The sequence below is a fragment of the Eleginops maclovinus genome, chromosome 10 (assembly GCF_036324505.1).
Source record: "Eleginops maclovinus isolate JMC-PN-2008 ecotype Puerto Natales chromosome 10, JC_Emac_rtc_rv5, whole genome shotgun sequence".
In the NCBI taxonomy this organism is placed as follows: Eukaryota; Metazoa; Chordata; class Actinopteri; order Perciformes; family Eleginopidae; genus Eleginops; species Eleginops maclovinus.
The window spans coordinates 11,160,854-11,185,135 of NC_086358.1; the positions used below are offsets into that span (position 1 = coordinate 11,160,854).

Genomic DNA, 24,282 nt, shown 5'->3' on the forward strand with positions numbered 1-24,282 from the left:
TAGGCCCCCTTTTTCAACACACATGCCCCAGAGCTTGCTGGTTGACAACCACACCTCTCATGCTGGCCCCAGGTCATCCACCATTTCACACAAGTTACAAATTAGCAGCAGTTTACCTACGCTTTGTCTAATGCAGACATCGTTTTAGGTCATTGATCCCACAGTTTCACTGCAGAAAGAGAAGTAAGATTACCTTTCAAATATTAGAGATGACCTCATTTCAGGAGACATGTCTTGGCATGTACAGTATGACCTCACTGCCACGGGACAATATTGACAGACTTAATCCTGTCAAACCCTCGACTGACTGAAGTTGTTGTTGTGGTGATTTTCCAGTTAGAGGATATTGGCACACCAGTTTGTCATCTTTGGACTTTTCCTTTAACAACTGTATTGTTGATTCTGAATCTGATTTTCAGTGTTGTTTTCTCACATGACCGCAGTTAAACTGATTGTTGACATGCATTAAGTGTACTTACTCACAAGTAAACACTGCTAGTCCTTAAGCAAGGGTGCTTAACTGCTTTAGGCAATCAAATGAAAGTTAACATAAAACAATTTAATCAATACTTAATTGTTTTAGTTTTAAACCAAACTCCTATAAACTTGTGTTTGTGCTAATTGGCAAATGTTAGCATGCTAATGTCTTTCAGGAATGAAGTTAGCAACCGCCACCTGCTACATAGGGTAAATGTTGGCTCTAGCATCTAAGAAGGTTAGATCACCTGCCACCAGTAGATCACTTTTCCTTATAATTAATGTACACATAAAAAAATGTGGTCCTGAATCAAAAAAAATTCCGGGAAGAAGGTTAAATTATGTATTCTGTATTTATACTGTCTGGTACCATTGACTTAGTGATTACATTTCTAAAGCATGGTACATAAACAAGAACTCTTGCATAAAAAACGCTAAACTAAGATAACAGACATGATATGTAAGTGTACATCAAACCTACATTTAGTTAATCTTTTTCAATGAGAACTTAATACTGGTGTTCATCCTTATTTTTCTGACATGTTATGCAACTAATCCACAAAAGTAGTCCACAGTCATTTTCCGAACTTGGCATTTTTTCTGGCAAATGTCATTCCAATTAACTCGAATTTGCTGCTCTCATCAGCTTGATATTTATCTTAAATTATCTGTTTCCGCAGTCCTAGCAGAACAGGATTATGACTGATTATGAATGATATCTGTCTGGAGAGTATCCCCCGCTACAGCCTCGGGTCATTAGGCTCATGATCTCATTTCTTGTGTTGACACATCAGACAGGCAGCGCCTTATAGCATGTGCCTTGTCAGGAGGAGAGCGACACATGCTACACCAGAAGAAGAATGTGGCTCTGTGTTAAATCTCCAGCATCACGATGTGATTTATTGAATTTCTTTAAATGTCATTGATAAGAGTGAAAATCCATTTTCTTTAAAACTAAAGTATTTTTCAAACCACTATTGTTATGTTTCTAAAATAAAATATAAATTAAAGTCAGATATTTTTAGAAATGAGGCCCCTTGAGCATACAAACAGTGCTGCGGTGTGCCTCTGAGCCCACATTTATATACGTTTTTATGTCATCTGTTTGGGTTAGGCTTCTCTTACACAGAATGCACACTGCTGCTCTTGTAGCGCACCTGCATTTCACCACCTTAACAACTGCCAGCTGTGTGTTACCTTAAACCCTCATCTGCACTCATTTGGCGCTTCCTGTTTGAGAGGAAATGGCAAGTCAGCTGACCAGACAACTCCGCACACCTGCAGCCCCGAATGCACCGTTATCCGTGGAAGCATGCACTTGATAGCAATATGTTATTTGTCCCTTCCCTTGTGTGGGTGAGTGTGTGTGCTCTTAACTCGCCAAGCCACATGGTTTCCCCACATGTCATCACCCTCCTTCCCTTATGCCCGGCCCTGCCAGCAGCACTCGGTGGCGTGGGAGAACTTCAGATGTCTTTAGTCTTTGAGTGGAGGCCTGAATTTCCTCCCTCTCCTCCTTGCTGTCCCAGACCCCACCCCATTCCTCCCTTTTTAGAGTCTTAACAAGCAGTTCATACACAAAAGCAGTCTGTACTCTAACATGGTCACAGCCGTCACTGGCCCCCACAGGGACACGACCCCTGCTAGCTAAAGCCTCAGAGGCTCGGATCTCCAGACATTAAGCGTGACCCTGTGATGTCATACCCAAGCGTGTGCGTATGTATAATCCAAGAGGAGGGGGTGGTCGTATGTCACCCCCACAGTGTAAACTAACTGTCCCGGTCTACAAAAGGTCTGAGGGCTTACAGCTGACCTCCACTTTAAAGCTGCCTGTCTCTGCTAGGAGCTGCAGGTGTCTGGTTACTTTTTGTAAAATCCACAGTGCTCACAATTTAGATCCCACAATCCTCTTACTATTTGACTTGAGAAAGCATGTATGACCTTCATGCATCTCATCTATGTGGGTGCAGACTGTTGCTGCTCAGACATAACACTGACTGAAATGTTTTAAAACTGGCCCACACCCCCCACCATGAGCACTTTGGGACATCTGTTGCTTATAAAGTCATCAATAGGCTAGATAAGACTGTGCATAACCTCCAAAACAGTTCCAGAGTGAACATAGCTCAGAAAATTGTCCCAACATGCCCCTCCTGTTGCACTCCTATCTTTTCTCAGAACACAGCCCCATTTCATTTCTGTCACTCCACTGATTAAAGGCCGGGGGGCCCTCGGTGTGTCAGACTGCCACACAGCACGTTTACAAGGATTCTGTTTACCCATTTCCTTCTCGACTCATTACCCGAAAAGGGCTTAACCATAGAAAAGCAGCAGCAGCATGTACCACAAGCGACAGCTCTGCAACAGAAAAATGTGACCTCACTATGCAAGCATAGATTCTCATGCATAATAATCCAATCCATTACAAAAGTATGCATTGGCCTCTTAGGCAACTTTAATAATGTAGTACTGCTTTTTCTGGTATTTGGAGTATAGCATGTCAATCAGTCTTTAAATAAGTCAGTTGGTGAGTTTCTGCACTCAGAGGCACCTTAGCTTTCAAAGAATGAAAAGCGTTGTTGCGACATGCAGTAGTATCAAACAGTCATAGTTGAGGTGTCATTCTGGAAGTGTGCACAGGCTCCAGTTGGGGAGGGGAAGCAGACAAACAGCAGCAGCAGCAGCAGCAGCAGCAGCAGCACTGACACATGGCCCACATTCATAGCCGCCTCCCACGTCACTGTGCTCCTCAGAGAAAAAGACCCTTTTGTTTCCCAGCGCAGGGAGGGAGAGGGAGGTCTCTGGGGGGAACCGCCGCTCAGCTCCACCACTCCACCCGCCATCAAAAACAGGAAAAAAAAAAGAAACAGGGACCGGACTTCCCACCCCTGCCTAGCGTCCTCCCTACTCACTCCCCGCTTCAGCACACAAACACAGGCTCATCAGTAGAGCCACTACTACGCTCGTGATTGTCCTTTCCTGCTTCTTAATTGGGTCAGTCTGCATCGTTGCATTAAAGACGTCTCGTACAATGCCCTTGCTGTTAATGCATGTGCTCTTCTAATGGCAGTAGGGGAATTCTCTATCAGATTCTCCACTTGGATAAAAGTAGCATACCACAATTTAGTCTTGCATTAACAATTACGGCATGCAAAAAGTTTGCAAAATCTACTATCAAAAAAACCTCAAAATAATTGCCATAGACAAAGTGCTATAGTATTTGTTTGTAAATCTATACATGTTAGCATGTGTTTGGCATTTAAGTTTACCATAGGGAACAAACATGCATAACTAATAGAATTAAGAATGAACAATTGTGTGCTTTTGTGATTTAGTTCAAATTAAAGTGAATAAAGTAGAAATACCTCAAAATCGAAAAATGCAATAGCCGTCCAACGTTCGCTTTACATTCAGTCTTAAAAAACATATTTTTTGAATAAAGACGCTGAAAATAACTTGCTTACAAACGACACATTTAGAACTGTGTTTTATTTGTATAGAAATATGCTCATGTTTTACATAACTTTGTAGTTACAAATCGTAAAAAGAAAGAATATTAACGCTATTAGCATCACAAAGTTTCTCTCACACAAACGGGGGGATCCCGGAGAGATGCCTGATGTTACCGTGTGAGATGTCAAGCTCTTCAATATACTTTACATTATGTGTGCGTGCAGCTTGTTGCTCAGTAAGAGTGAAAGGGGCTTTACTAACCCTCCAAGTAGTCTTCATATCTGTCTGTCGCGTGCTACTGAAGGACGTCAGAGGGCCTGACACTCTTTCTAGTGCAGAGAATTTATACAAACCTGCTGTGAATTCTCTCCAAACATAGTACAATGAAGATAATCAGGGTTACAGAGAAATGTTAAAGATCCTAGTCTCTGAGCCAACATTAGAATATCATTTTTATATTTTATCAGTTCTTTTATCTCTACCCTATTCCGTCCTCGACTTCCTTGTTCTCCTGAGACACGGTTGAGATAACCACAGTGGTAGCTTCTGACTACACATAGCATCCAAAAATGGGTGTTCAGCCCCAATCTCTCCTTAGAAAACAAACAAACAAACAAACAAGTGCTGGAACGCTCACTGCATTAGCTTTCCACTTGCTTTGTCCTTAAGACTATCGGTACTGTTTACTGTACCACCTGGTGATCAGCTCTCAATCCCCTAAATTAATGTCCGCAAAGAGAAAGACAGTCCAGCTCAGTTTCTCTCAATTTGCTCAATGTCAAGCTCGCCTCCAAGCTGATACACGTCCTTCCTCATGCTACAAAGCCCCGCCCACAGAGGCTCACTGTCCTTCCCATTGGTCGACCCCTGCATCCAATCCACCTCCTCGATGTTGGGGTCAGATGGCACAGTCTCGGTGATCTCGCCCTCTTTGGTCCGAGGCTGAATGTCCTCCAGGTCGCGTTTGTTTGCTGACGAGGCGTCGGCGTCGCCCAGAGCGGTGCTCCTGAGAGTGGGCGGGGTTTGGCCTGTCTCGCAGCGGTCTTCAACGGTGATGCCAGGGCAGCTAAGGCTGTGGAAATTCCGAAGTTTCTGTGGAAATAAAAGAAAGATATTTATTTTTGAGAAACATAAAGTTGATGTTTTTAATGACACAAGTGTACACTCAAACAAATGTTAGGTCTTTGATCCCGTAGTCCATGCTGAAGGCATATTTGCTGAGATAATTACAAACATTTCCTTCCTTTTGGACTATGACCTATGTCCAAACAAGACCTAAAAGTCACACAGTCATGGAAACAATCCCTCTACTGTACTCATACAGTATGTGGGTGAGTCAGTGAGGTCAGAGCTGGACTCTGGGTAAACCACAGTAGTATGAAAAAGTAAAAAGATTTAAATTTAGCTTGTATTTCATATTGGAGCAACTGGTGGTTGGACGAGTGAGGCTATGCGATCTGAGGTCCGACAGGCAGCAAGTGGTTAGATACCCAGAGGGCAGACATCGCCAAGGCCGGCCTTTTGACTATGTCCATTGTACGGTTCTAGTAAAAGTCCAGCATACATCTGGGGAACCCAGAAAACGTCCTCAGGCCAGTCCTCAGGCCAGTCCACATGTTTGAGCGCTGCTGCAGGCGAGTCCTGTGACAGCTGTGCGTGCTGGAGTGGAAAGCTTTATGGCAGAAGCTTATCCGATCCGTACGGCTAATGTGGAGAGGACAGGACAGCTGCCTCATGCCTCACCACTGCCGTGTTGGGCCAGAGGGACACAGGAGAATAGGGCCTCTGTGAAACCTCTGTGTGGCACTTGTGAACTCAACTGCAAATAATCAATCATCCGAGGGCACAAAGTGTCATCGTCTTCCTTATGATTGTGTCCAAAAAAGTGTTAAGAAGCCAGAGGGGATTCTGTTTATATAAGAGCAGCAACAACAAGCCTTTTTTTTCAGTCTCTCAAATACAGAAATGTCTTGCTTTTCTTGTTTTCTATCATATTCAGCTGAACTTTAGGTTTTGAATGACAAGGCACTTAAAGATATCACCTTTGACCTTAGAAAATAACGATAAATGTCTATCCCAGTTTCCAACATTTCATAGACCAAACCATAAAACCGCAGTTTAGTTTCGACAACAATCGTTAGGTGAGGACTTAGTTTAAAATCAGCTGATGTGCAGTTATGATCCAAGTGCTTTACCAAACAGCAATGGGAGAGCTCTCTGCAGTGGGCAGCAGTAGATCAAACGGGGGCCGCTGTTTTTCTTGGCTCTGGTCAGGCGGGTACATTTGTCAGCACCAAGCCGGTGTCACATTGCTTTCTTCTGCATTAGCACCGTCTCCACCGTCAGATTTCTGGCCCAGGCCATGGGACTGAACTGATAAGCCTACGTTTTGTCTGGACTGTTGCAAAACATTGTCGACATTAGCAACATTAACAAAACACAGTATAGCTCTATCAGAGGTGTTCTGCAGAAGAGTTTCCCAGTGTCCTCACACAGCTTACTCCACCACATTACAAAGTGCTGCCGGTGTCCAGTTTGTCCGTTACCATCATCCACCTTTCTCTCTCTGACTGAACTGAAGGAGAGAGCAGACTCTTCATCCATAGTGACCTTGACTCTCCGTCAATACAAGCTGATCAATAGCTCCTGAGGCCCAGGTTGTGGCAGCGATCCCCCCCCCCCCCCCCCCTCGGAGCTGAATTTACAGAAATCAATATCTCTTTACCCAACACACATCTCCCCTGTGCTACGATCCATAACCTCTGCCACAGCTGCTCCACTTCCTGACATTCATGGAGCCGCAGTGAGCCACGCAGAGGGTAGCAGTTTCTCCCGGGGTAAACTACACCGCTGTGGCGGGTGGATGAGAGGACACTTTAGAGACACACTCAGCACTGTGAGTAGTCTTTGAATAGTAAGGTGACTTTGACTACCGATAGGGTGACGCATGGGAAGCTTGAGTTGAGCTACTTTGGTCATCCATTGTGAATTTTACAAACTGTACAGATGCGCCCTTTAGACTTCTAGGTTTAATTATCAGCCTACTGTTCAAAAGTTAGTCTAGTCTATAAAATGGGAAGACATTATTGCGCCCCAGCTCCCAAAGCCTAAGGTAACATCTTTGTCAGCAGCTTTTTTTGTCCAAACAGTCCAAAAATAAACTAAAATATTACATTTGCCAACCAAAAACTCCCAAAAAGCAGCATATCCTCACATGTAAGAAGATCAAACTGGCACAGCTGTGGCATTATCCCCTGATCATTCATTTAAAATGATTAAGCTATTGTTAAAATAGTTTAGCTTTCTGTAAACAAATCAGCACTACCTCTTTTAGTTGCATTACTGGTTCAACCTATCTGGAAGCCTTTTTACCTGGGCCAGCTCCTTTACTAGAGTAACAAGAGAAGTTTGAAGAGGTATCCTTAGAAAGATATGACCAGTCTTTCCTTTTCACAGAGGAACAGAGAACACAATGCAGAAACAGCAGGAAAGCTCCTATGCTAACAATCTCAGCACCCTGACGTTTCTCTGTGAAAATATTGTTAGTTGCCTCCCCTTAGGCTCTTCTCCACGCTGACCTCGTTCCTGTTTTGAGTGTGTGTGTGGCGTCTGCTTGTCGTGTCACAGCGGCGCTGTTGTTAAGACTGCTGAACTCTGGGTGACTTTCTCACAGGGGCAAAGTCCAGCTCTGTGTTTATGATCCACAATCGCCGTACGTGTGAAACTGAACTATATGTGTGAGTTTGTGGGGCAGAGAGACAGACGCCTGCCAGGATGTGCAGATGAAACAGATTGTCTGATTTCAGAAATGGATCATATCCAGTCAGTAGTTACATAAGGTTGTCTATGAATGCAAACTCGTGATTGTCTGAGTGACCTCTTAATTCCTGCTTTGATCAAATCTCTATCCCATAAAGTATTTTAAGAAGGCATTGTATGCTTGGTGCTTTCCATTTCTGCGAGAGAGAAATATGCAACCACATAATGGAATGTGACCCAGAACAGGCCTGCATTTAATGACGATGCCTGCAGGAACACTTTGAGTTGTGCTGAGGGAGAACAGACACAATGGCGTGACCTTAGTTTGAAGCGTTTGTTTATCCAACACGGAAGGAGCAAGTTGCCACAACAGCGTAGTGTAACGGGCTAATGTTAGCAAGATTGATGGAGCGAACAGAGCCTCCAGCTGGCACCACCATTTCCTGAGGGTCTTGTCTCTTTGACACTGATCTTTTAGAGCACATAAATGGGTAGTTGCAATATTAAAATGTAAGTGATGTTAAACAGGACATGAACTCCTTAGATTTAACAACCTACCGACAGAGATTGCAATATGTATTTTAAGAGTATATAACCCTGATTAATTATGACGCAGACTATTTCTTGATTTGTGATTACAACTCTTAAAAATACCAACCTGAGTCATCTTGGCCAGGTCCAAAGAAGGCCTCTGTTTGTGTGTGTCAGCTGGTCGTCTGCGCTTCACGCCAATCTTCTTGTCGTTGAGGACGCACGGCTGTGAGCGGCTCCGGGCCAGACCCCCCTGCCCACCGCGGCGCTCCAGCTCTGGGGTGGAGTCAGGTGAGCTGGCTGGCGAGGGTCCGCTGGGCTCAGGGAGGCAGATCTGTTCATGTGAGAGGTAGAGGGGCTGTGCCGGGGGCTCGGGGGGAAGGATGGTCGAGGACGAAGGCGTCAGGCTGGTGAAGGCAGAGGGGAGTTGGCTGAAGCAGGGAAGCTCCAGGGTGTTGCAGCGGGCAGGCAGGCTGAAGCTGGAGCTGCGCTGCATGGCCGGGAAGCCGAGATGCGCGTTCCCCACACGCTGGACGCTGCCGCCGCTGTGGCACCTCCTCTTCTCCACCGCCGTCCACACGCGTGAGCCCTGAGGACGCCAGGTGGAGCGGCAACCGCCGAGCTCTTCTGAGCAAGACAAGGACCGGCACTGCCGCTTGCTGGGGGGGGCGGTGATGTGCGAGGACGCTGCCTCAGTCAAGCTGAGGTCATGCAACAAGCTGGTGATTGTGGTCGAAGTGGAGCCCACATCCCAATCCCAGTGTGCAGAACTGTTGTGCACCTCAGGGAGGACGTCCCACAGGCTCTCCAGGCTGGTCCCAACCGGCCTCTGCTGTATGGCACAGCTGCGCCCCAGCTCACGCCACCGGCTCGACTCTGAAACAAAGGACCAGATTTACTTTAATAAAATAACCTTTAAAAGAAATGAGATGAACTAAATATAGAAAACTAAAATGTTGCCCACTATATAAACCTCATGTTTAATCTGTTTGCATATCAACTCTGAGATGTTGGTACAGCATACATGGCTACAGAAAAGGTCCTCAATTTGATGAAGCAGCTGCCCCTAAATAACTGTTTTAGTATCAAGGTTCTACAATCATGAGGTCAGGAACCTTAACCTCAACATGGACAACATCCGTGACCCTGTCTGGGTGGACGCGCTGTTCCCAGCATGTGTACTCTGTATTGTCACTACTCACTGCTATGTGTAGCTGGCACTACCAACAGTCCTGTCCTCAGGGCACCGCTGTATTGTCACAGTGTGTAATCACAGCTAATTGGGAAAAGGGAGCAGGGCTCAATGTCTAACTGATTCGATATCAACCCTCATCTCTGCTGGAGCAGGGCATGATAAAATGTCAATAACCCAATCATAAACATTCTGAAATCACTCTGTATTGTTGTTGTTGAGATCAGCAAGAACTCTGTATAGACCATCTGCCATTACTGACCGGCTCTGCACCAGCGTCATGCTTGGAAAGCACCTGTTCTTTCACCAACAGGAACTCTCTGAATTGCTGAATGGGTCAGCCAACTGAACTGGTCAGTCAACTCTGAGTCAGATACTAAATGTCGAGGCCACTGCCCACTCCTGGTATGCAAAAGGTCTATTCTTCTGCTGTCGAGATAAAATCCTCAAACTACCATCTACAGTACCCGGGCAGGAGGAAGAACAAAGGGCAGTGTTAACAACACCTACTAGAGCTGCCAGTGTGACACACTCTCTGCCAAGTTACTGCAAGGACAGAATACTATTTAATCCTACAACACAAAGCTCGTAAAGGCTGTTCGTCATGAGGCATGTTAAACTTTGTAGTCATAACCAAATGTGCAACTTGCCTACAAGTCTACAGCTTAAAAGCATGAAGGGCCTTATCGTAAACCACAAACACATTGTCATTAACACACATTCATCCTGGCAGAAGCACCTGTCAGACATGTTTCACATAATGCAGTGTGACCGTCTGCCAGATGCAGCAGAGACCAGCTTGCTGCCGTTCTGCCAATTATTTCTCAGAAATGTTACAATAGGACAAGCCCCTCGAAAACAACTGCTGCCACACAAGTACACATTTACTCGCCAAGTCCAGTTTGTAGTGGCAAGTATGTATGAATGTGTATATTGATTGAAAAGATGGCAAACTCTTACCCATGAGTCCACAAGAGAAAAGGGCAGTCCCCTGGCTCATGGTCTGTGATTGGAACTGCAAGAGAGATTCACCGTCAGCTCGCAGGGAACCAGAAAGTCACATAAATAGGTTTGCAAAAAAAGTACAGGAAGTTCTAACAGTAATGAGTTCATAAATCAACAAAAAAAACCAATAATTAATACCTACTTAAGTTAAAATGTATGTATGTATAATAGTTGTAGAACATGTTTTGGTGTTGAGAAACAATGACTGAGTGTGAGCCATCATCACAGGGAGGGTTCCACCATAAACGCTTTTGATTGACAGGCAGCCTCAGAGCATGATGACTTAATTTCACGTAGCTGAAAGAGCAAACTCAGTTCACATTGGTGGGGGCTTATTTCACTCTATGCTGGCACAGAGAAGGTTTCTATTGCACAGATGCTGATTAGAACATGAGTCAGAGTTGCTCAACCAAATAGCACTAAAATACTCCATTGTCATTTTGAGTGAAGTAAATGGAACACAGGGGATTCAAACCCAGAAGACGATTTTCCTGGTGATAACTGTGGACAGCTACTATAATTATCATTGATTGTAACAAAAACATCCCTTAATCTTCAACATCCATTTCCTGACATTCATCAGGCAACACTGAATGTTCCAACAAATATGACTAAGGGGAAGCTGAAAGTCAAAGGTAAGCTTAGTAAAAGTTTTCAAAATAGGAACATTTCACATAGAGCCATAAATCTGCTGTGTAACTATGACTTGCCAGTAAGAATTTCCTAATTTAGAGCAACACCTTGACACTCGCTCTGTTGACAAGTGCAGTTGAGGCCTGTTGGCAAGGCAACATCAAAACATAAAATGACACATCTCACACAGGGAAAAATGCTTACAAAAGTAGAAAATAAATTCTCACCCGGCCCAAATCTGTACTTTTGGATGTTACATCGTCTGCGCCCTTCTTTTCCAGTGTTTTCTTGAAAATGATCACCATGGCAACACACATCCTTGTCCCAAGTCGTTCCAGTGAGGGCAAGAAAAGCTGGCAGCCATCTTGAAGGGCATGGTGTGAGCAGGCTGGTTTCTCATAAGCTTAAGACGGCAGTCCTCGACTCCTTCAGGAATGTGCTTCACTCCTCGGCCCAATCCTGGGCAGACAGATGAAGATGAGCACAGGATTACAATTCTGAACATTTCTGACATTCTGTCGAGCAGGTAAACAGAGAATAATCCAGCTGGATTGAGGAGAACGAATCCCCTTAGTGGAGAATCTAAAACACTGTCGATGGATAACAACGCAATGTTCTGTATGATTAATAATCAACTGAAAATGTGTCTTTTCAGTATCCAACATGTTTTGGAACAACGGTACATCTTTGTTAAGGATGTCAACTGGATTCAAAGCTGTTACGATAGATTACAATAGTGACCAAAGTTATTATCGATCAAGGACTATGCAACAGGAATGGTTGGAACATTTGCTATGACATTTAACTAACTGTAAGTCCAAGCTGTCTCCAGCTATCTTCCTCCCTAAAAGGAGTGAGTTCTACATTTTTCAGAGCCACCTGTCAAGCCATCAGGCATTGGCTATTTAACACTCCAAGGCCTTTTTAAGGTCTATCACTCCTGCAGTTCTCAGACAGATTTAAAGCATAGGCGCCTCATTTGTTTGAATTCTGAGGTTACTGTAATCCCTCAACTGGAACTCTTGCAACCCTGTTCAACATCTACTTCAGTGAGAGGTGGAAGATGGAGGGAGGTCAGTGGTTTGACAAGGTTCACAAGTGAGCGGGCCGACAGGACAAAGGCGTTGCCTATGTGGCCATGTGTGGTAGTTTGTAAATTGAAATTGCACAGCACTTTCACTTCCACATGGTCTCTCTGCAGTCACCAAAGTCGGAATTTTATACATTGTTTTGTTCTTCCTTGTTGATGTGCAGGACTATCAGTCATCTGAGAGAGTGAGTTTCCTCAAAGTGTTCCACGGTGGAGCCCACAGAGGAATAGAGCAAAGTCAAAGTTGTGTAATTGAATCCTCAGGGGCTGGCTTGGAATAGCTGACCTTGCGGTTATCAAAACAGCCCTCCTCGCATTAGTGCTGCACCACGGTTACAGTACGCGGATGATTAGCCACAGATGTAAATCTATATAATCGAGGATTTTTACTAGCACTAGATCACTTCCACTTGAGGCGACATAAGGTAGAGGATTGAAACAGTGCAGTTGACACAAGATGGACGTATGATGCCCACAAGGTCAGAGAGTGTCTGTTTGAATGACACAACAACAGCAAGCCGATAAAAAAGGGGGGAAGGCGAAAGAGATGGTGTACATGAAACAAAAGAGTGCTCTGTGCAGAAGATGAGACACCGTGGGAAACAAAAGAGGCGACATCAGAGGTTGCGTGTGGTGTGGTGTGTGTGTGTGTGTGTGTGTGTGTGTGTGTGTGTGTGTGTGTGTGTGTGTGTGTGTGTGTGTGTGTGTGTGTGTGTGTGTGTGTGTGAGAGAGAGAGAGAGTGTGTGTGTTTGCCAGGGATTGGAGGGGGGCAGCATCACAAGACCCTGAGGGAGCTGGCACACTGGAGGTGGTGTTTGCATTTCAGCATATGATTTCCATTCCTAACACTTATCACGTCAGGAAAACAACTTAAACACAGGGATGTTTGAGCAGAGTTCTACAAGTTCAAGGAAGTGGCAGCTTTAACTCGACGTCTGAAGAGAACCGAGCAGATCAAAGCTTGGAGATGCAACAGAGATAGCAGAGATAAACAGCGATATTTTTGGGGTTCTTTTTTATATATTACCATTAATGGCCTGCTAAAGGATGCAGATGGCAATGACATGGAGAGGAAAAAAGTCTCTCAAAGAAATGATACTGGCAAAGTCAAGCTCTTGAACATGATGTTTACTCAAACAACGAATGATGTAGAAAATGGAAAAAGTCTGACTCTCTCTGGACTCTAAACTGTAAACAACAACCACGCAGAATCACAACTATTCATCATCTTCTCGTGCTCAGGCATTACATTTTCATCCCCATAAATCTAAGTGCTTTAAATGGGCGAGGTTTATAACCTAATTATAAACATTCCTCAGCTCCATGACATAATTTTAACACACAATTATAAAAGCCTAACCTAGCCCCACAGCCTTTGAAAACTTTTCCGACTTGTGACAGTTTGTGAAAAAATAAAAAATACATGTTTGAGAAGTGCTGCCAAAAGGCTGTCCGCTTCTTGTACAGACACAGTATACCAAGGCATGACTTCAAATGCTTAATACAGCCAAACCTTTGACCGGACCGTGCACTGCTGTGATGAAGCTATAAACTGTTTTATAAAAGGTATCTTCGTCAAAACATGAGTCGCCTCCACAATGATGCGGCCACTATTTGGAATCAGTTGGGGGTCTGTGTTTCTGCAGGCCGATAACTGTTTATCTGGGTCAGGGCAGCAACAAACATGACAACTGAGAAGTCTAATCTCTGAGAAAGGGAAGAACGTTGCTCTAAGAAGAGGCGCTCATCACATGCAAACAGGTCTGCAGAGACAGCAGCCTTCCTATAAGTAAACCAAAATGCTGCTTGGGCGAGCTGATGGCACTCCACTTCCTTTGTGGTTACCACAAGTCTTTCAACCATCGCTACTTTGTCGTGTCAGAAATATCAAACCATAACGCGGCCTAAAGAAGCAATAGATAGGAGAGGCTGAAAAAACCGCATTGCAGAGGCCTGTTTTAGAGTTAGGTCAACTTTCAAATTCTGAACAGACCCTGATCTATTTTCTGTTTAGATAAGACACAAGAGTAGTACATTTTAAATGGCAATTTTCTGAGACTCACAAATGGCGGTCGAGTCTAGTTAGACTACAGACTGTCAGCTTAGCCTTTAGAATAAGGGTCTAAACTGTAGTCACCCATTAAAGCTCCGTCTCCCCAATTAGAGCAGCTTTTCCATACATTGCTCAGACTGTAATCCCAAAGGTTAGGCCAACATTACATAAGGATTTGGCAGCTTTGTGTCTGACTGACAATTAGAGCTAATACTAATCCATTGTATAGCACTTGGACAGCTGGTGGAAAACAACACTGCTGGAAATCATTGTTGCACCTTGTATTGGCTAGCAAGGAATGCATTGGTGAACAATTTATTCCCAGGATGTGTTTAAAATGTTGAATAAGGCTGTGTTAAAGCTTAACATAAAGGCTTAAATAACTCTTCAGACACTTTCCTTTGGATATTCTTGCATAAATTGGCAGCCAGATCTGTGTCCTGCTCTCAACAATTCCTGGATTGTGGCCCTCTCTGTAACCAGAGCATCTGCTGAGCACCTGAGACGGCCCGACTTGAAACCTAACTTAGGGATTTGTGCTGCTCTTCATCACCATGCCACTTGTCAAAGGAATGCTGGGTAAAATTTTAGCTGTCCAATCCCACAGAAATATTTCCTGGGAGACATCATGCTTTTCTCTCCAAAAGGTTGCTAGTTTTTAGCATTGGTGGCTTGTACAGGATCCATATTTGGACTCATGTTTGAACAGTTCCTCGTGTAATAATGCTCGGTGTGTTTTCAGAGCATGTAATAAAAGGGCAGACAGACATGCAGGGCTCCTGAAGACTGGATAATCAAGTGACAAATTGGCAAACCAGTTCTTCTTTCTCTCTGCAACACTGTGCATAATTTTCACTGTGAAAATCTGAGTTTTTGAAACCCTAAACTTTCTTTGTTGGTGCCGTCATTAATTAAGTGGCACAAAGGGCAGGTGCCACCAAGCTTTGCCACGGCTAACTGACTGAAAGAAATTTATGAAACTCATTGTAAGGTGGAGGCTAGCCCCCAGCTGTCCGCATGTTCACAGACATTAGGCTATGTCAAACAGGAGGCACACTCTACATTTAAAGCAGTGAGTGAATAGTCAGAAATGAGCATAGCTGGGAGCCTTCAATAGTAGTTATCAGGCTCTGTTGAGGGCCTGGGGTACAGCCAAGGTCTCACAAGCATGCAGCTGCCCACTTACCATAAACACAAAGGCTCAGCATGGCTATGCATGGCAGCCAAGGAGGCCTACGTTTTAAAGCAAGCCTGCTGTTTAATCATCTCATACATAATCACTTGCACTGTATACATTTGTCCAGAACAAGAGCTTTGTTGAGCTCTGTAATCGAGGCTTTCAACAAACCTGTCCAAGTTTGAGAGAAATGTTGTCCACTTGAATGCTAAGTTTAGCAAAGTCTCTTCAAAGGGTAGGAGACACAACACTCTTATGTTATCACAGCAGAATAACACTGCATGTAATAAACCCACAGAAGAATAAATCATATCTAGTGGAGGCAGCCCTATTAACTTCCAATCAAAGTTAAGAGCAGAGGGGAAAGAGCACGCTTGAGTTTTCCATGCAGGAATTTAGCCATCCCCCACTCTGACCAGATACATGAAACAACACGAGGAGGCCAGGGAAGTCTTTTCTAGATTGTGATTGATTAATGCAATAGCAGTGGCGTTACACAACACATGATCTTAGAGAGCATTAAAATGTGTTCAGTGATATCGAAACGGAAAAATGAATCATCTGCAAGCTCTTAGAAGCAGCCTCTTTCGTACTTGAGCTGAAAGTGTTCAACTGTTTTTCAGATGAGCTTGCCAACCCTCCAGGTGGATGGCTCTCAGTTTCACAAGAAAAGGCCCTGAAACTGTGCTTGTCCAAGTAACCAGCACAAACAGTCCCTCTCAAACCCCTTTTTTTCCAAAATCCCTCATGAAAGGGAAATGAGTTTGGCAAAGAAATTGGTGTGACGGGAGCTCACAGAATGTTACACACAGGCTACAGAGCAAACAGGATTTTGAACTCGACAGAAAGGCCACAAGCAACAGATGATAAAATATGAAACGCACATGCTGAAAACGTAAAATTGCACTTCTGTACTTTTAAAGTTATTATCCTATTTATGTTCTTAAAACCTATAATTAATGCAGGTTGAATCCACTTATAAACGCAAGGAGTCATATTTATTGCCATTGGACCCTGAGAAGTTCAGGTTTAATGAGTGTTTATGATTCCATTTAAATTGCAGAATCCACTAGATTGTCTGTCAGCCAAGTCTGTGTTCATACCTGAGGGGAAGGTTGGCTAGATAAGGATAAGACAACAACATTCCACTGCAGTGGGAACAACTGTAAGAAAAGAGTCCTGAGGGAGTCCCAAACGATAAATAATGTGGTGTCAAATATAAAGGCCCTCTGGCTTTTACAAAAATATATAAAAATACATTTGCAGCTTATCTTGCCATGTGAGTGAAAACCGAGTTATAGTGAAATTACCTTTTGATCCAATACACTAAGTAGCTCTTTACAAACTTCACGAAACACTTGCCAACTAATAATTTGATTGAGTTCAAACTGACTGTCTCACGTCAAACAAGTTAAGCATACTTTTTGAGTTTACATAAAGACAGAAAATTAATGATACTGATATGAAAACTGGTTGGGATCATTTTAAAACACTGCCTATGTATGGACATGTCTGGGCTTCACCCACACGTATTGACACTTTTGTTGTTAACCTTCCCAGATACATTTAATCGCAATCTGACAACAATCTATTGAATGGTAATACACACATAATAAGAAGAAGAAATAAGCGGGGGAAAAATCAGTTTAAGCTGAATAGTTATAAATAAGATCCCAGACAAGACAAAAGGGACATGGTAATGGCTGTACATGAGGAAAAGTTGCTAAGCTAACTACTTGCAGCTATGTTAAGTTTCCACAAAGAAGACGTAAAGTTATATCGTCGCTTCTGATTCAATTTGTCAGCATAAAAGTCACTATTCGTGTAAATCACATACTTTTAGAGCACAAGGGAGCATCCCACTATACACACTAGATACAGTTCGCTAGCATTGGAACTTTATCATTTGACCAAAAAGTACCACTCACAATCATCACGGTGAGCGCCTCGTATCCCAAACAACACCAGGCAGCTGGTTAGTTTTTCTGGAGCATGTTGAGTTTTGTTTTAGAAGAAAACTAAAACAAGGCGTCAGACAGGAAGCAAGACCAGCAGTTCACTTCACGTCCTGCTCCAGGCAGCTCCTGCAAACTACAACATTGCCCCAGTGCACTACTGTCCAACATTGCACGCTAATGAGGCTGTGACAACATACACGAGCCATACCACTTTAGACACGGGAGAGGGGTGTGCGATAAGTTATTTGTGCCGCTAAATCTTTTAGTTTTGACGTTAATTATTTGCGTAATTCTTCTTATTTAAACTGATGTCACAAATTCAGGTTGTAGAAAGTAAAACGATAACCCTTTTAAGACATTCTGTTAAACTAACGTCCCGGGCTCCTAAAACTAGTGGTCTGGTCCACCCTCTAGTAATGAAAAGTAATCACAGTTTGAGCTGAGCATATAGACATGGCACCTTCACAATATAAAATGGTGTAACATGATAACCTGCCCACTGCGTGTGACTTAAAGAGCCAGATAGAGTGAGGAAGAGAAAGATGTTTGATATGTATACACAGTGCCGCTGCTAGCCATTTTGGTGCCCTAAGCATAATTCCTTCATGATGCCCTCCCCCCCCCAATAAAAAAACATTCGCGGAAAAGTTTAACTTTTTTATTACCAAACATTATGTTTGGTAATAAAACATACCATCGGTACCTTTGAGTAGTATGCCTAAAAAGTGCCTCATATTTCTATAGTCTACTGAAATAATTTCGGCCTTATAATTATTATGACGATTTTTCATTAGGCTATTTTTGGTGGTGCCCCCTCGACACTTGGTGCCCTACGCACAGCGCGTAATGCGCGTTATGGGAGCGGCGGCACTGTGTATACATTGCCAGTTCCCCCTCGTAAAAGTAGTTCCTGTATAATGAGGGTTTGTCCTACATAAATATATTAATTACAAACACATGTTTTCCTCTGGTTCATCATGGCACGTGCTATTATTAAACTATAGCTACAGGTTAAGCTGTCTCTACCATGCAACAACTGTATATGGTCACCTGCACTTACTATCATCTCTTAAACTAGTCATTGAAAGCTGGTAAAATGTTCTGTTTCTTTTCCTTTTTCACATTTTTTTAGCAGTCCTGAAAGTTAAACCAGTATTTACTTTTCTATCTTGTTTATTATCTTGCAACCCCTCCTTTTCCAATATAGCTTGTTCACATGTGATTGCTTTGTATTTGTTTACTTTTCTGTGTGTTTGGACACTGTTTACTTTGTGTGCCACTGACAGCTGGAGGCAAAAAAGCGTTAACTTGATGAATCTCAGAAAATTGACATAAGCCCATTATGCTCATGACAATTACTGCACAAAAGGGAAGCAGCTGGATATTATTGTACCGTTGCCAAAAGCTGCACTAGTAAAAAGCTCAACAATTTATTATTCCTATCCTATCACATCACATGCAGTTAGTTAATTTATTTGTGGGGGCCTCAGAGAGGTGGGGAGCTAAGTCTCACCCCTGGCACACACAATTGTTAATCAAGGAGTAACATCTGTTGTGTGCCACTAATCTCTCCAGACTGTCGGACAGTACTCCTCGGTTTTAGACTGTCTGCCTTTTGTGTTAAAGGGCACAGAGGATTTGTCTCCTTAACTTATAGGTTACAGTGTGAGGGTGTCACATTTTTGTTTTCTTACCAAAACACCTTCCTTAGCAGTCGTCAACACGGGCAATTTAACAAAGAAATGTTGTATATGCACAGAAAACCCATTGGAAACAGATGACTGAATCAGCTTGTGTAAGAATTAGGAGTCTTGCAATTCAACAAGTTTGGAAGTGTGTGTTGTGAATGGCAAAACCATAGGGGGCAGTATGCACCAATCATAGTTCAACAAGACTGAACTGAAAAGTAATTTCTAAATGTTTGAGAAGTAACAAAGCCTTGGTTTAGGTATGTGGGGTATATATCTTTGACTTTGTGACTGTAGCTAGCATATGGTTAACAGTAAATAGAAAAGGAAGACAGCTTCCAACTCCCAGTATTGGACCCCATGTAACATGCTGTATGCCATCTGTGGTTCACACTGGCCTCAGACAGATGGCTAAAGGACTCCTGTTACAGGAGCCTTGGCCTCTCAACTTTAATGAACAGATAATCCTTTCAATGCCTGACAAAAATCCCCATTTTATATTATAATGTTTTCATTCAGAATTTCAAACAGATGCACTTAACACTTTTAACTCTGGTCCAAATGTGCCACACATTCGTTCCAAGGCTGAATTGGAAGTACATCTGTTTGTAGTGTTTGAGTTTGTTATTCCTAGAATTCATAAACTTTTATTAGTGAGCACAGTCCCAAATACATAGTCTGCTCAGAAAGTTTTGTTTGACGGACGGTGACACTTGAGAAAAAGAAAAACACTGACACCACTTGTCAAAATGCAGAAGTACATGCACTTTTTTTCTCTCAGTGGGGAATACTGTAACTACAGTAAGGACACAAAGAGAGCATATGGCTTTCATGGAACCCCATCTCAATTTCACTGCTTCTCATCTTGCCCTCTAATCCTCGACTATAATGTTTATAGCCAAGTTAATTGAACTGGCACATCCCTGTGGGGTTGAAGATGCCTTCTAAGAAGCTCTAAATCAGTGTTTTTGCCAAAGCAAGCACATTTCTAAAAACTCTGCAGCTGTTCTTCCACTAACGATTCATGAGTGAATGTGTGGCTGAGGTATTCAGAAAAAGCACCGTTGAGCTACGTTTAATTGATTAGTCATAGTCATTTGTTGTTTAAATTGTAGAATAACGTAAATAATGATCTATGATCGGCCAACTTTTAACATTTTAATTCTGTATGTGTGATGTTAGGGGAAGTTATAAAAAAGCGGTCATTATTCAGTATGTTTATAAAAAATAGCAAAAGTGGTTATAATATAATAATAAACTTCATTTTATAGCACATTTCAAACATGTTTTCATAGTACTTTCCAATAAAAAACTGAACACATAGATAATGATATTAACTAAAAGCAAGAAATGAACCACATAAAACAAGTATCAAATAAACAAAATGTTATAAAACTTAAATAAAAACTCAGAAAAGCAGTTTTGAAAGACAAAACCGAATCTAGGAGCTCTGGGAGCAAAAACTCTTTTTTATTTATGGATCTGCCTCGTGGAAAGTCCAGAGTAAGCCCACTGTACACATTTAAGAAAAATAAACTAGCAGTACCCAGTGTCATCAAGTCATGCATTAAAAAACTGTAATCTCAGCAAAATGCAGTATGGTAATCGACATTTAAAAAAAATGTAAATAGTAACACTTGCCACAGTAATTGTATAACATTATTCTTAAATCATATAATTATTATCATCAACACATTTATATATGAGATACACATCCTGTTAATATTGTATTTACAATATAACTTTCATATTATTAAGATGTATCTTGATCATTTTTTAGTTTGTTAGTACAGCTGTAAAAAAATGTAATAATTAGGAGCAATTTTTCAGCACTATGCATAAGTATACACTTTCCATACTTTTCTGCTCACTAGTGTTTACCTAAGAAGACCTACAACAGCACATTCGAAGAGCTCATTTTCTGAAATGTGGCCAGACTGCATACTAAGAACCAGAGAGCACATTATCTTGAGGACAGTTATTGTTCTTCACAGCCTGCTCTGTGAGTAACAGATTTATTTAGGAACAGTTGCTGTGAGTCAGTTGATTTCCTTTGACACAGTAAAAACAAAGATATTCTTTAACTGCTACAGGAAGTGTATTTTTTTGGAACATTTCAAATAGATGTGTACAATCTGTTTTTGTACTATTTTGTTCATAGTGCAGTTTTTTAACCAGTACATTCATGATCAAAGATAAATATCAACGAAAAATATTTAACTCGTTATCAGTGCAAAATGTAACGTTAGTAACTAATTGAAAAACTGAAATCAACAGAAAACTAAAATATATATTACATTATTTTGCGTTCTGCATATCTTCCCCCAAATAAGTGCTCTCACATAAAAAAAACACAAATAAATCCCTTTTAGAAACATGTACATTCACTAATACTGGCCAGATTGCATAGTTTTATGGGATCCCTCTCCTTGGGAATCCCCTGTCTGATTCTCCATGTGCGCCTGCACCGACCTCCACAGCGCCCTGATGTTCCCCTCGCCAAAACCTGTGGCCCCTCTTCGCTCTATCAGCTCGAGGAAGAAGGTATCCTCTGCAAAGAGTGGCTTGGTGAATAGCTGGAGGAGGTGTCTGGAAACAGATAATACCGAGGTAAGGACAACCTGTTTCTCATGGTGACCACTGGAAAATTACCTTGTGACCTGATTTGTACACAAAAAATACTTAAAATGTGATGCATGGGCTACTTTAAAAGGGTGCAATATTGCCTCACACCTTTTCTTTTCACTGGATGTGGTCTGTGGTGAGGGATCCTGGCACAGGTCTGTGTCCAGTAGAATGCCATTCTGCGCCAGCAACTGGGGACTGTGTCCTGCGTCCACAATCTCCTGCTGTTTTCCAACCTGTCAGAGCATGCACACAGTTCATAAACAGCATAGAAGATGACACATTTGCAAATATGACCAGTTTATGTTACAGTCCATTTATATAATGCAATAATCAGTCACAGAAACTGCTTTTTATAAAACACCAAGTGGGAAATCATACAGGAACCCTTCCAAAAAGTATAATTATTCGAAGTCAGGCTTGCGATCGGACTTTGAATAAGTGAGACTTAAAGATGTTGAAGAAATCAAAACAAAATCCTAATCCTTATAACTGCTGTCTACTTGTAAAAGGGTGTGCTGCTGGTTTTTGGTGCTTTGAATCGGACTGGGGGTGTACATTTTATACATTAAGAGTTGCAAATGTACAAGCGGGTGCTGCTCTGCAAATTCATATTTAAAAGACAGCCCTTAATGATCTTGTGTGTCTGTCATTTTTATTTGATTACACATTTATTACAACAATATATTTTCCAACATGTTGAATAAAATGTGGCCAATTACTTGAATTTACCATGTCAGTAATAGCTTATTTCTTATAGAAAAAATGTGATTGTGCAGGTCTGTAAAAGTCAGTCAAACCTCTGTGTAGTAGGCATGAGGAGGGGAGAAAAACTCGACACCAGCTTGAGCCATTGCATATGCAGAGGAAACAATATCTTCTGTGTACAGCCCAATGTGCTGGATCCCTGGGGCCCTGTGCTGCTCCAAGAAGGTGTCAACCTGATTCCTGCCTGAAAAAGTATCAGCACACAGTAATGCAGGTGTTGTAATCTTATAAATTATAGCAGATTTAATTAATTGAATATAATAATATTATTACCTTGTCCAGGCAATGATTCTGCAATGACAAACTTGCAGTCAGGCTCATTCTTGTCCACTGAGGAGAGAGTGATACCTGCTTCGCTGCATTTCCAGTACTCCATGGCGGTAAGACGTAGTCCAACGTCCTTGTGGTTTACGACAAAACCCTCATCCACATCTTCATTACTACACAGAAGCACAGTAATATTTATTACTAATAACTTACTTACTCAAACATACATAACACATCAGTATATGTCTTGAATTCTCACCTTTTAATGAAAAACCTCTGGAAACCAAAGAGCTTCTCATACCACCTCATGACCTGGTGGGTTGCTTTCTTGGGACAGACATAAGTTATATGATCAAAATGTGTGATTGGACAAGACATGTCCTCCTCTGGCAAGCAGTCCTTTTCAATGACATCAAAGCCTGGCAAGAAGCTCCCCATGTATTTAGTCCTGTCAATAAGTGTGTGGCACACATTTCCCACAATAGATTTAACCACAGAGTAGGTGACAGGACCCCTCTCGTCCTGAACTGTCGTGGGGGGCACCATGAAATTGCAGCCCAGGTTGCGAAGAGCCCTGAATGACCTTTCCACATCCTCCACCTCGAAACACACATTGCTTACAGAATCCACCGGGTAATGTGGGCTGATATCGTACAGACATTTTATAGAGTTATCCTGGAGGTATTTCCCCACGTTGACCGGGTGTGGATCACATGGATATGCATCCGTAAGGCGTAGCTCTTCATTCAAACTCACACCGCTCTGGGTTTGTCTCTCATTCACGATGAAAACAGCTCCTCCTTTCCTGAAAGCAAGCTGCCTGGACGTGTCCGTTAGTCTGGTGGCAAACAAACTAAACTTGAATTTAGACACAAGGTCGCTAGCTACTTTCTCCGCGTTAGAAACGTGGAGAGAGATGTGGTGCAGCCGGTTCAAGAGAGCTGCCATGTTTTGGATGTGACGTTTTGCCTGGCGTCATACACATGTATATGTAGTAGGCGTGTCCACTTCCCTATTTTATGACTGTGATATTCATTTATGAAACTGTACACTTTTAAACGTAATCATGTTCTTATGTGTTCCCACTCGCTTCCGGTGTTCCTACAGTTATTGCAATGTATTTGAATGACTCAGAATAAATGAGCCGACAGGAAGTAAACATGGATCTATTATGTTAACAAATAATCACCAATGAAACTGTTTATATAATTATCTATAATTGTGTTAGAATATCCCATATTGCATATTTTTAAATGACTAGTGATCCAAATTAGAGGTCAATCAGAGGTTATGTAGACAATAACCGACTGACATAACCATGCATCTGTGTTTTTCTTAACATTAATTTCTTTGCTTATATAATATATTTTAATTGTGTACAACATAATTTCACGCAATGAGTTTACATAATTATGACATCGTTATTAAACATATTTAAAGGCGTGCTATATATTATGTTTTATTTATAAAATCAAACGATACAATTTATTCCCACAATCACTTCATGAAAAAAGCTTTAGTATATTTTAAATTTGTCAAATGTGATGTGAAATATTCCAGTGTTTATATCATTATTTTTTAAACTTTGTATAATATACAAATGCT

At 42.1% G+C, this 24,282-nt stretch overlaps 2 protein-coding genes across 2 annotated transcripts; both read right to left on the reverse strand.

The window, feature by feature from the left end:
- Positions 1-3,949: 3,949 nt before the first annotated feature.
- fam53b (family with sequence similarity 53 member B) lies at positions 3,950-17,518 on the reverse strand. Its single transcript, XM_063893259.1, has 5 exons — positions 17,300-17,518; positions 11,278-11,509; positions 10,373-10,427; positions 8,348-9,096; positions 3,950-5,022 (listed from the first exon to the last, which is right to left on the reverse strand). The coding sequence occupies exons 2-5, from the start codon at positions 11,365-11,367 to the stop codon at positions 4,684-4,686; spliced, it is 1,233 nt and encodes a 410-aa protein (XP_063749329.1). The 5' UTR covers positions 11,368-11,509; positions 17,300-17,518; the 3' UTR covers positions 3,950-4,683.
- Positions 17,519-20,466: 2,948 nt separating this feature from the next.
- hpdl (4-hydroxyphenylpyruvate dioxygenase-like) lies at positions 20,467-23,625 on the reverse strand. The gene is made up of 5 exons (XM_063892483.1): positions 22,937-23,625; positions 22,684-22,850; positions 22,443-22,594; positions 21,751-21,878; positions 20,467-21,606 (listed from the first exon to the last, which is right to left on the reverse strand). The coding sequence occupies exons 1-5, from the start codon at positions 23,623-23,625 to the stop codon at positions 21,405-21,407; spliced, it is 1,338 nt and encodes a 445-aa protein (XP_063748553.1). The 3' UTR covers positions 20,467-21,404.
- Between the last annotated feature and the right edge of the window lie 657 nt (positions 23,626-24,282).

What these genes read in the sequence shown, in the direction of transcription:
- fam53b (XM_063893259.1), bottom strand. Translation starts at nt 11,367, where the DNA reads ATGTGTGTTGCCATGGTGATCATTTTCAAGAAAACACTGGAAAAGAAG. An exon ending in TTTCTCTTGTGGACTCATGG is followed by an intron (nt 9,097 to 10,372) that starts GTAAGAGTTTGC and finishes CCTTTGTTTCAG; the next exon opens with AGTCGAGCCGGTGGCGTGAG. An exon ending in ACCTGGCCAAGATGACTCAG is followed by an intron (nt 5,023 to 8,347) that starts GTTGGTATTTTT and finishes TTATTTCCACAG; the next exon opens with AAACTTCGGAATTTCCACAG.
- hpdl (XM_063892483.1), bottom strand. Translation starts at nt 23,625, where the DNA reads ATGGCAGCTCTCTTGAACCGGCTGCACCACATCTCTCTCCACGTTTCT. An exon ending in CAGAGGTTTTTCATTAAAAG is followed by an intron (nt 22,851 to 22,936) that starts GTGAGAATTCAA and finishes GCTTCTGTGTAG; the next exon opens with TAATGAAGATGTGGATGAGG. An exon ending in ACATCCAGTGAAAAGAAAAG is followed by an intron (nt 21,607 to 21,750) that starts GTGTGAGGCAAT and finishes ATCTGTTTCCAG; the next exon opens with ACACCTCCTCCAGCTATTCA.